The sequence below is a fragment of the Ictidomys tridecemlineatus genome, chromosome 5, assembly GCF_052094955.1.
Source record: "Ictidomys tridecemlineatus isolate mIctTri1 chromosome 5, mIctTri1.hap1, whole genome shotgun sequence".
NCBI classification, from domain to species: domain Eukaryota; kingdom Metazoa; phylum Chordata; class Mammalia; order Rodentia; family Sciuridae; genus Ictidomys; species Ictidomys tridecemlineatus.
Window position 1 is genome coordinate 66,607,965 of NC_135481.1, and position 12,308 is coordinate 66,620,272.

At 38.4% G+C, this 12,308-nt stretch overlaps 1 protein-coding gene and 1 non-coding gene across 6 annotated transcripts in view; both read left to right on the plus strand.

Annotated features, from left to right (window-relative positions):
• Positions 1–6,199: 6,199 nt before the first annotated feature.
• Sos2 (SOS Ras/Rho guanine nucleotide exchange factor 2) overlaps positions 6,200–12,308 on the plus strand; it is a 95,821-nt gene continuing 89,712 nt past the window's right edge. For 2 of the 5 annotated variants that reach the window (XM_078050148.1, XM_078050151.1), the window contains exon 1: positions 6,206–6,403. In XM_078050148.1, coding sequence (XP_077906274.1) covers positions 6,317–6,403 — 87 coding nt within the window. In that variant the 5' untranslated portion in view covers positions 6,206–6,316. Of the gene's footprint in view, positions 6,404–12,308 lie in introns of all 5 variants that reach the window. The other 3 variants (XM_078050152.1, XM_078050150.1, XM_078050149.1) reach the window with 3 other exon arrangements.
• LOC120886984 (U6 spliceosomal RNA) lies at positions 9,436–9,537 on the plus strand. The gene has a single exon (XR_005730160.1). It is a non-coding gene; the product is annotated as a U6 spliceosomal RNA (small nuclear RNA).

The following is a 12,308-nucleotide window of genomic DNA, read 5'->3' on the forward strand; positions in this document are numbered from 1 at the left end:
CCACCAGTTTATGATCAAGGGTATTTTGAAGGATCGGGTAGCCAGTATTGCTTGGAATACAATATCAAATTGCTGTTTCCAAGAATGTCTAATTTCTTCAACCTTTGATTGCCTAACTTTTTCTTAGATTCTTGATCAATCGTACTAGCTGGGACATGTACAAAGTTCTAATTGCCTGGATCCTTTTAAATAGCAAGAGCCAACCAGATGGAGATGTACCTCAGTGGTAGAGCATGTGCCTAGCATTTGTGAGGCCAACCCTGGGTTTAATCCCCAGCACCACAAACAAATAAATACTGGTAACTAAGTATGTTGGTAATGTTATAAAGCAGTTGTCTTCTGATATCCAAGATGGTGCTTTGGGATTTAGGGATATCAAGTAGGGTTTGTTTTGATATCAAGTAGGGTTTGTTTTGATTTGTTTTGTTTTTGCTTTTATTTTTGCATGTTAGAATTTTGTGGTTGGTAGTAAATTTTTTAACATACTTTGAGTTTAGATTTCTCTCAAATTACTTGATAAGTTTTTTAGAATTAAATAAAATAAAGGCCTAGTATTAAATTTTGTGTTATTTTAACAAGGTTGAGATGACATTGAGGATTTCAAGGTTCCACCAGCATTTCCAATTGAGAGGATAGTGGAAGGAGAATATATTGATTGCATTTATCCTAAGAATGTATATGGTAGGTGAGAACAGGCTTGAAGGGAATCAGGACTAATCCAAATTATTCAGCTTCCAGGAGTACCAACAAGAATTTTTAGAAGGATCACATCGATGGATCACATCAAAGGATCACACTATTTTTGCCTAAGTAGAGGGTATATGTAAATTTGGCCAAAAAACCTGAAATTTGGCCAAATATGGTAGCCCATGCCTCCAATTCCAGCCACTCAGTAGGCTGAACACAGAGGATTGCTTGAGCCCAGGAGTATGAGACTTGTCTGGACAACATAGCAAGACCCCTGTCCCTCAAACAATAATAATAACAAAAAAAAAAACAAAAAAAACATGAGTAGAATATCGTAATTATCAAATAAAATAACACTTCATGGTGGGCTAGTAGTATAAATTAACAAATACCATTTTTTTCCTACCCTTGTGGAGGAAGTTTGTGTCTTTTGGTATTTTGAGTTCAGCTTCTGGGAATAGCATCTATTCTAACAAGATAAATAAGACTATATTTATTCTAAGGCATACAAGATCATTAGAAAGCTGATGAAGTAGACTCTAGATAGGTTGGGCTTTCTGGAACAAATCCTAAAACCACACCACAAACCAGGCCACCAACATAGCAGTTCCAAAATAACTATGATCCATCAACAGGGTAATTGGCCAGACAGTGAGTCTAGCCATTGCTGCTGCTGCACACAAATAGTGACTAAACGATAGCTGCCTGCAGAAGTATGAGATTTGTAGCTTCCATTCACATCTGGCTTCTTAGATCTCACTTCCATTCACTTCTTAGATCTTCTTAGATCTCAGAGTATATCTGAAAAGCTCATCCTAAATCATTTCCAGAATCCTAGCTGCAAGGAATCTAGCTTTTAGCTTTCCTATTAGTGGTAATAGGATACTAGGAGGATAGAATGTACGTTGCCTGTCATATGCTATAACCATCACGCCTACTAATTAATTACCACAATGTAGGTAAATTACTATATGTGCTAACACTTTGGGGAAAACAAATCAATATTTGTTTTATTTATTTTCTGATTGCTAACAAACTAAACCCTGTCTGGGAGCTATACTGAACAGATGATGAATATATTCATTGTTGATACCTCAACTTGATAACCATCAGGACTTGGAAGGATTTTATTGCAATAATACAAATGATAAGAACTTGAATGGTGCCTTTCACTTTTATTATAGGACTTTGTATCTGGAACAGCTACTTACAAAAAATGACTATCTGGTAATGGTGGCAATATCTGAATGACCTCAGTGTCATTTTCGTACTCCAGAGCAACAGGAAAATTATTTATGTTTAATAGCAGATTGTAATTAACAATAACACATAATGCTTTTTTCTATAGGCACAATGAATCTTTTGGAATTTCATAAAAATTATAGTTCCTTTTGAGAAGACATCATTGGTAGTCTTTTGCAGGGCATGGGGTTTCCAGAGAAGAGCCTCCCATGAGGGTTGTTGGTCGACTCTGCTCCCACTTCTTTCAGGCAAGTTGACTATGAAAGTACCAAAGCCCATCTATGGCAGCGAACTATGAAAGTAACAACATTTATTGTTTCCTGTGGTGTTGCTTTGATTTACTACTTATTGTCAGCACTTGTAGCTTTAAGTAAATTAAGGAAGTATGAAATCAGAAATGGGAGAAATGTTGAACAAATCCTTTTAGCAAATATTTTTTAGTGAGAGAATATTAGTAGTAAAATTTTATCTGCCTTTTAAAATCAAAGATGTACTTGGGTCATTCAAATTATCTCCCAAAGCCATTATAAATTTGAAAAGGCCAAACAATTACTGCTATCAAATTATTAATGAAGTATTTAGTGTGTTAATTTCATCTCAACTTTATGATTGAATTTTTGTTATATGTATGTACCCCTTCATAGTATCAAAGCTTAATATTTCCATTTTTTTTGGCCCATGAAGCAAAAGTTTATAATCAAGTTGGAATATTTTTTTATTAAAAATAACTTAATTTTTTAGTGTTTTGAACAAATACCACATTCAGTTGGTTGAAAATTCAAGTTACAAAAAGGAACTTAGTGAAAAATCCCTCTCTCCTTCAGTCACCCAGTTTTCATCTTTTGTTACAAGAATATTGTATAGTCTTGCAAAGAAATTGTATTTACATACATAAAATAGTACCTACTTTAAAAATATAAGTGCTACCATATTCTGTGTATTATATTAAGCATCCTGCTCTTTTTACTTTGCATTGTATCTTGGGGAATGTTCCACAGAGTCTTGGTCTTACTTTATAGGTTCCATTATGTGGATTTACGATTATTTATTGAACCAGTATTCTAGTCCTACTGATTATTTAAATTAATGTTTCTAAGATGTGTTTTGTTTTTGTCATAATGAACAACACTACAGTGAATAAACTTGTCTCTAAGTGGTTTCATATGAACAAGTATACCTCTGGAACACAATCCTAGAATTTGGTAGGTCAAAGGGTATGAACCTTTCAAATTTGGGTTTTTTTCCCCTTTTGTTTAGTTTTATTTATTTATTTATGTGTAATTGTAGATGGACAGAATGCCTTTATTTTATTTGTTAATTTTTATGTGGTGCTGAGGATCTATCCCAGTGCCTCACATGTGCAAGGCAAGTGCTCTGCCACTGAGCTCCAGCCCAAGCCCCAGCCTGTTTAGTTTCTTTCTTGAGGTGAAGTTTGTACTATGTTTTCCAGGCTGGTCTCCAACTCTTGGGCTCAAGTGATCCTCTGCTAAGTAGCTGAAACTATAGGTACACACCATCCCACCTGGCTCCTTGAAGCTTTAGTAGGTATTATCAGTTATCAATTTATACTCCCATCTATAATAGAGTTCCTATTTCTGCATATCTTTAATGTCATAGTGGGTAATCAACCTTTTTGAACAGTGCTGTTCTAATTGATGAAAAAATAATAACAGTATAATTTAAATTTGCATTTTTTTCTTATATGAGCAAAGTTGAGCATCTTTAATTAAAGTTTAAGAGACATTTATATTTCCTTTTCTGTAAACTATATTTCATACCCTTTTTTTCCTTATTGAATTTTAGTCTACTAATTTGTAGGAACACTTTTCTATGTTAGGGAAATTAATTCAAAAGTGAATTTAAAAAATGAGTTGCAGGGTTGGGGATGTGACTGAGTGGTAGAGTGCTTGCCTAGCATGCTTAAAGCCCTGGGTTTTGTGGTGCCCTAGCACCACAACAAAACAAAATAAAACAAAAAAGCTTAAAAAACTTGTAGTCTAAAGTTATAAATATGTTTTATTTTTTACATGTAAATTTTTGATATATCAGGAATTTATGGTAGTGTAATGTGTGGGGTATGGATCCAACTTTGTTTTCTAGATGGCCCACTTGGCTGGCTGGGAAAATTTTTACTGGTGTCATTCTTAGATTATCTCCTTCATGCATGAAGATCACATTTCTGTTTGCCTAGCCCAGAGATCACAGCTCAGATGCCTGTAGAGACTAGGCAGGTTACATAAAAGGGGAAAGAATGCCAAGTGGGGAGTATAGCCAACTGGAAATGGGATGGCATACTTTCCTAAAGAGGGCAGCCACTACCCAGTGCCTGCTGATTATTCCCTTGCACAAAGGCAGTACGCCCAGCATTGCCTGATTTTGTCAAGAGAATCTGGAAATGTAGATTTTTATATGTAATCTCTTGAATTTTAAAATGGTAACAACAATTTTAAAGATTAAAATACAGCCATGACTAAACAAAATGTGTCTTCAGGCCAGATTTGGCCCAGAGGAGACCTCTGATATCCTTGGACAAGAATAAAACTTCCCACCAACATTATTCTCTTATGAGAAAGTATGGTACCAATCTAGCAATTTGACAGTTAGTAGTTTATGGCTTGGGTCTGGGAATAGGGGAGAAAAGTAAGAACACTTTATAGAAGTCAAAGTCTTCACCCTTACTGACTGAAAGATTAGTTGGAAAAATACAAGCCTTGCACTATCCCGTCTTTATCCCAAGTACACGGCAACGTGCACATGGACATTTATTGCAGGACATTCTGTCTCAGTGGATACTTGGATTAGACAAATGCCTGCCTGTTTTGTTTTGCCAAGATCATGAAATGGTGCATGTTTTGGGAAGGATAATTTCTCAATTACTGATTCTGGAAGTGAAATGTTCCATGGGCTAATTTTTTTTTCACCTTGTTCTTCCTTTCCCTTGCTGCTGGTGGCTGGGTAAAGGGAGTAGTACATGCCTTTATTCTTTACAACCTGTTAAAAGCCATGTGCTCAGCATCGTTAGTGGGGTGAAATTTTTGACAGAGGTTCTAGAGTTTGTTTTCTCAACTTAGAGAACCTTATAGATTGGGGATTTTTTTTTTCCTAGCTTGCTCCTGAATAGGACTTCATCCCATGAGCAGATCTAGGTTTTGTAGAACCTGAGGCATATGTGATTAAAGGAGACGATTAAGAAAACGAGTTACAAAAAAAATTATCAGAAAGTTTTATGAAAATGATTTGACTTTTGTGAACACACATGGGTTAAGTGAAGGATCTTGAATAAATTCAAGTTCACTTGACAGTGAACTTTTTCTGGCCCTACAACAGTGTGCAAAGGGATTTCTGCGCCCCCCAATACCACTCGACAGTGTTGTGGGGATAATTATCTCCTATATACCAAGGAGCCATGTAGAGCATTAATACGCTAAGTATCTTGCTAGTTCAGATGCGCTGTTCTCTACAAATCCCTGTACTAACTGCCTCCCACGACTGCAGTCCTGCGGCTGGAGGCTCACCAAGGGTGGCACTGTGTCGAGATTGTCTTGGGAAGGTCTAGAGGAAGAAGTGTGTGCGTAAAAATCAATCAATAAATTGGGGAGTAAGTCTGGAATAGACCCCTTGTAAAGTTCCCAGGAGAGGCGGACTCCAGGACCCCCGGCGCCCCAGCGCCTAGCCGGCGCCTTGGCTCCGTGGCGCGCATGCTCCGTGCTGGACCTCTCCGGCAGCTCCGGATAATGAGCGCCGGGCCGAGGGGGCGGGCCGAGCCGCGGCTGGTGCGACCCGGAGCTCGGCTGTGGCCCGAGGCGCTCTGCGCGGCTGCTGAAGGGGCGGCTGCAGCGGCCAGCTCTGTACGTCTGAGTGGGGCTCGCTCGTTCGCCGCGCACGCCCCGTCGGTCCCCTGGGCCCTCTGGGGGTGACTTGGACGGGCCGGGCCGGCGGCGTTGCCTGTCGGGAGGGCGGGGATGAGGAGAGGAGCTGCTGCCGCCGCTCTCAGCCCGCCGCGGCCGTAGCGGGAGTCAGGGCGGAGGCAAAGCCAGCTGTACCCTCGCCGGGCTGCGAACTCAGACAAAGGAGGAGCCGCCGTAGGAGCGGGCCAGCGCCGTGAGAAAGGAGGTCGCTGCCTGGGGTGGCCGGAGTTCGCGGCCACCGCGCTTCCTTAGCGGGCGCTGAGCGAGGCGAGGGCCAGCCGGGCCAAGGAAGCCGCCCCCGGGGCCGCCGCCCGCCCGCCGGCGCCGCCCCCGAGCCGCCTCGGCCGTAGCTGCGGCCCGGGCGGGAGGCGGCGGCCGCCGGCGAGGCGAGGCGGCCCGCGCCCTGCCTGTCAGGCCACCGGCCCGGCCCGGTTCGGCCCGCGGGCCGCCCCCGATGCGGAGGTTCTGCCGCCGGGGCCATGCAGCAGGCGCCGCAGCCGTACGACTTCTTCAGCGAAGAGAACAGCCCGAAATGGCGGGGACTGCTGGTCTCGGCCCTGCGGAAGGTCAGTTCTGGGGCGGGGGTGGCCGCCAGGGCCCTGGGAGGGGCCGGACGGCGGGCGGGGTGCCGGGCCCGGTCCCCCGAAGTTCTAACGGGGAGCAGCTTGTTCTCCCAGCACTTGGGTCCCGAGGCCAAACAGTGTCTCTCTGCCTGGCGACAGGGAACTCATAATTGCCTGTTGCATCCTGAAGGACGTTTTCTCAATTTTTTTTTCCTTTTTGGCTGGGTCCCGGAAGGAAGGTTTTGTTATGATCATAAAACTGGATTTCATGTTGCAGTCATTTCGTCAGACAACTTCCGCCGTTGACCAATTTGTTGTCCTCAGGCAGGATTCGGGCAAGAGAAAGTACCGCTGATATTTAGACAGTTTCTAAAACAAAAGCTCATTTTCAGGCGAGGGCCAGCCGGGTAATTACTTTTAATTGAATTCTTTGGGGGTGTTCCCCCCAGGCAATTTGCTTGTCAAGGTTGTCCACTCGCTTATAAGGCATTGCTTTTTCTTTCTTTTTTGTAATATGAATGTTTCACATGTGTGAAGTGTCAGTGAATCATAATACTCATTTTACAATTCTTGAGGTGAATCTAAAGCGCCTCCCCACTTCCAGCAAAAGACGTCTTGCCTTAATACAGATATTTTCCTTATCCAATTTGGTTAGTTTCTTTTCTGGGTACAATTTCGAATGTGGAATCACTTTAAGGGACAAAAAAGGGGACAGCTCATACAAATCGATCTTTCAAGTTTGGGCGTATTGTTAGGATGCTTCTCTCCTGTTCGTGGTGTCAGTCTTCCTCTGTGAACTTAGGTAATAATTATACTGTCATTTTCATAATAAATTATCTTGTGAGGTCAAGACAAATTCAAAGACTGTATATGGGTTCATGATTACTTGTCAGGCTCACTAACATGGGCTTCCTTTACTGTTGATACAGACTTAGTTCCTTGTCTTTTATGTAAAATAACCAAGAATAAATTGTAAAAATAATAAAGAAAAAACAATTTTAAAAGATTGCACTTGGGGGCTGGGGATATAGCTCAGTTGATAGACTGCCTCCCATGCTCAGGATCCCAGCACCACGAGGAAAAAAAGAAAAAGAAAAAAGACTACACTTGAATGTAATTCTTTATACGTTAAATTCCTAGAAATGAAAGGCAGTAGTGCATTTAAAGGTAAAAACGTTTTCTTCATGCATTCAGAATTTCAGATTTTCTAATTTCATGATTCTTAAAAGTAGACATTTCTTCCCTTAGGGCAAACACCAAGTCTGGCTTTTTAAAACACTTGGTGGAATGACTGTCATTTCATTGGTGTGCTGGGTTCTAAAGTATTAAATTGACCTTCTTCCATGCGTAGCCCAATTCTGTAAGGAGAGAGAATGAATTTGGAAGTGTGCTGAATGATGATAATGAACTCTGGCCTGAATTAAAAGCAAAGGAGGAAATGCTTAGATAGTAATTAGCCCTTCTACCATGCAGAAGTGTGAGTGAAGTTACCAGGTAGGCCTATATTGTTGGCAGAATGAAGCAAGTATATGCTCATTAGTACTTTGTGGTAGCAAATAGTATTTAAGTGTAGGTAGCTTTGATTCTAATAATCCTCATGTACAAGTTCAGATTTATTTTTTTCAGGCTAGGTTAGAACAAAACCAGGACTAGCATCTAAGCCTAGTACATTGCCTTGGTCCTATTACTTAGCATTTAAATGTTGTGCTTGTTTTCTAGGTGCCTTGTAGATACTATATTGTTGTATTCAACAATTGTGGTATATCCTTTGCTTATAAAATTACTAAGAAAATTTGGCCTTTTGTGGTGAATTATAAAAACACTTTCTATTAATTTATTAAATCAGTGTTATAGAATTGAGATACATTCCCATGGAATCATTTTTTTTAATATTTATTTTTTAGTTCTCGGCGGACACAACATCTTTTGTTGGTATGTGGTGCTGAGGATCGAACCCGGGTCGCACGCATGCCAGGCGAGCGCGCTACCGCTTGAGCCACATCCCCAGCCCCATGGAATCATTTTTTATATCTCTGGAAAATTTTTGGTGAAAGTGATTCAGATTATATCTATTTTTACAGTATTTGGAACATTGTGACATGCAGTTTCATAGTGCCTACTATGAGTTGCAGGAATTACAGCTCTTAAGGTACTCAAGATTCACTCTGCTAACCATGTCTTTGTATGATAAGAATTTCCACCATTTATGAAGAAGACTGTCTTCATATTCAAAGACTGTAGGTTGGGAATGTAACTCAGTGGTAGAATGCTTTCTAGCATGCCAAGACCCTGAGTTCTATCCCTAACACTGAGAAGAAAAAAAGAAAAGCATGTAGAACTTAACCACCTTCCTCCAGATGACCATAGAGTTACAGACTACTAGGATTTGACTATACTATTTCTCTCTTTCATTTGGCACTACCGTTGAACATTTGATATATTATAGCTCTATGCATTGTTTAATATTTATTGAACACATTTTAGGTACTTGGCACCGTGTTGGATATTAAGATTACAAAAATAAATTTTAAAAAGTAAAGGCCTTTACAAGCTAGACCAAAAGTTCTAAGAAGCATTTACCAACTAGACCAAAATTCTAAGTTCTGAGGTTTGGGTTTTTGTAAATGAGATACCAGTTCTGAGCTTAGATTTCTGTAATGAATATTCAGTAGCAAAGTAGTTTAATTGGCTCTGTCAGGTTAATGCATTTTAGACATCTTAGTGGAACCTCCAAAATTATTAAAATAGAATTTTCAGAAAGGTGAAAATTCTGTGCAAATGTAAAGAAACATGTGTCAGTGATGTCATTATTTAATGAGAACTCTAGTAAAATGTTAGATTCATGTAAATCTTTTAGTATTTATAGGTCAATTTATCTTATAAATAATAATAGAAAATAGTGAAAGTTTCAAGCATAACACTGCACTGAGAAATGCCTAGTATTATCTTTTGCTGGGTTTCAAGTTTTAGCTAATTTTTATGAAGACTCTGTTTGGCAAAATCATCATTTTCAACATTGAAAAAACAAGGGATGATAGCTTCTGCAGCACATACACTAAAATTGGAATGGTACAGAGAAGATTAGCATGGCCTTTGTGCAAGGGTGATAGCAAATTCATGAAGTGTTCTGTAAAAAAGAAAGAAAGAAAAAAAATGTAAGGGATTTAAAAAAATAATATGTATTTATTTTACTATGTAGAAACACAAAGGCTGAGGAATGGATTTGTGGAAAAATAATTGTAAAAATAGAAATGTGTTGTTCTTTAACTTAACTCAGGGTCTCCATGCACTTTACCACTGATCTGCACTTCCAGCTCTTTCTTTAACTTTAAAATCAAAACCTCAGCTAGGGCATTTAAAAACATACAGGGCTACAAAGCAGAGTTGAAATGACATTATTAATTGATAATATGTGGATTGTTAACATTATTGCTAAGTTATGTATCTTTCCTAAAAGAGCCAAGATCATAAGTGCCTTCACCAATACTCCCCAAGAACATTGAAGCTATGGTATTCTGTGGGAGAAAAAAGAGCAGGGCTACATTTGTAAGTGTAGTTTATTACCTTTGATTTTGAAGTATCTTTTATTTTATGCATGTGCTGATTATATGCTGAGATAAATTAGCACTCTTCATATGGGAAATATGTCTTAAAATAACTTTACCACATTTTCAGTCTGATATTTCCATGGTAAATGACTTTTCTATAAGGTTTTCCTTATCAGGCTAGTCATGGAAAAGAAAAATGTCTATTTTCTTACCATCTGTAGTTATAAATGTCCAACAGAGCTAGAAAGAATTGGTTGAATTCCTGGGTCTAATTCAATTCCTGTTAAATATCGACCTCCCTACCCTGTGACAATTTTGCTCTCAGATAGCTGTCTAAAAGGCAAGTGATATAGAAAATGTGTGGGTTAATTAATAGCAGTCCATGGCAAGGAAAAAGTAGGTAAGAGCTCTGACTGAGAAATGCCTTTGTGAAATCTGAAAGATTCTAGTGTTTTCTGCCTTTCTACCAATGTCTGTTGGAAGTTTGTTTTAGAAGATTGTACATGATCTTTCCTGAGGCCCACAAGAAAAGTATAGGGTGACTTAAGAAAATAAAATTGGTGTCACTGATATATAATAGGTCACAGAAGTCTTTAAGAAGTACTGGGTTCTGGAGGATATATGGTACTGAGTGTATCCTGTATGCCAGGCACTATTATTCTTGATACTGAGGATTGTAGCAAGGGCCCTTCTGTCTTAAAACTTTCATTCTAAATGGCTGGGAGAGGGCTGGGAGAGACAGACAATAAAGTTGCAAGCAATTATAGGAAAGATAAGTAGGAATTAACAAAACAAAGGAGGAGGAGAAGAGATTTGAGGTAGAGGGAACTGTAGGAACCTGACTTTATTTAAATTAAGAACAAAGAGAATAAGAAGTAGCCTGTGTGGTAGACTATATGTAGATGAAGTTAAGGTCTTTACCTTAGACCAAGAAAGTTGTGTATGGTTATTTGTTAATTATGTAGCAAAGTAATTACATTAACTTGATCATAATTGCTCTTTGAAAAAAGATCACTCCAGGTTAAAGCCAGAAACTAAGAGATCCTATGATTTTTTTTTTTTTTTAAATGTGGGGCCTGTTCTGGATTTCCTAAAGCTACTGAATACAACAATAGAACTCAAGAGAATCATTTGGAATTATTCTAAACTAACAATAGCTCAAACTAATGCAAAGGGTTCAGCCAGAACTGGATGAGCATTAGAAATGCATTTTAACTTGGTGCATTTAGCTCCCTGTCAACCATGATTTAGTAGCCTTTTCTATTTTCAGTTTAATTTTGGTATGGTATATTTGGAGTAATAATATTCCATTAAAGTGTTTTATGCTGAGTATCCACAGCATTACCTGTGTTACCACTTGACATAAATCAAGTATGTGTCTTTTATATTAACCATAGCTTCTCTTTAAAAGGAACAGTAATTTGATTATATCCTCTGTTAGCCTTTATATTGGAATTAAGAAGGAATTTTAATGAAACTAATGGATTTAGCATTATCTCATGTAGTCAGCATTAGAAATTAACAATTTAAAATTTTTTCTTTTCATAAAAATGTGATAATAAGTAGAAATCTTTTAAAATGTATAACGTGTTATAAATTTCACATTTTAATGTGTAGTGGTAAATCAACACAATAAAAATAACATCAAGATCTAGGTATGGGTACTAGTGTTAGCTCTTTCAAGTAAGATTTTCTACATTCTAGTTTTCTTAAGTTATTTTATAAACTCAAATTCTACTTCTTATTTACAAAACAATCTGTAGTACTTTCTTAATTGACCCATTAGCAGCATTTGACTACTGATATTTTCCTCTTCCGTAAAATCCTTAATATCTTTGTTTTATTTACTTATTTATTTTTTTATATGGTGCTGAGGATTGAACCCAGTGCCTCACACATGTGAGGCAAGCACTCAACCACTGAGCTACAACCCCAGCCCTGGAAGTCCTTTTGTTATATGACTTCCACAACACCATACTCTTCTAGTTTTCTCTCGTTGGATATCCTTTCTTATTTATTTATTTAATTTTTAAAATTAATTAATTTATTGGTTCTTTTTAGTTATATATGACAGTAGAATCTCTTTTGACATATTTATAAAAGCATGGGCAATATTCTGTTCTAATTTGGTCCTCAGTACCTCTTCTTCCCCTCCCCTTCCTTCCTCCCCCTCCTTTTCTTCTACTGGTCTTTCTACCATTTACTCATATAGTTATTTTTTAAAAAATTAATTTCTTGTGAATATACATGATGGTGAGATTCATTGTGGTATATTCATATACGTACATAGGAAAGTAATGTTAGATTCATTCCACTCTTTCCTTTTCCCATCTCTCCTTGCTTCCTTTCATTTCCCTTTG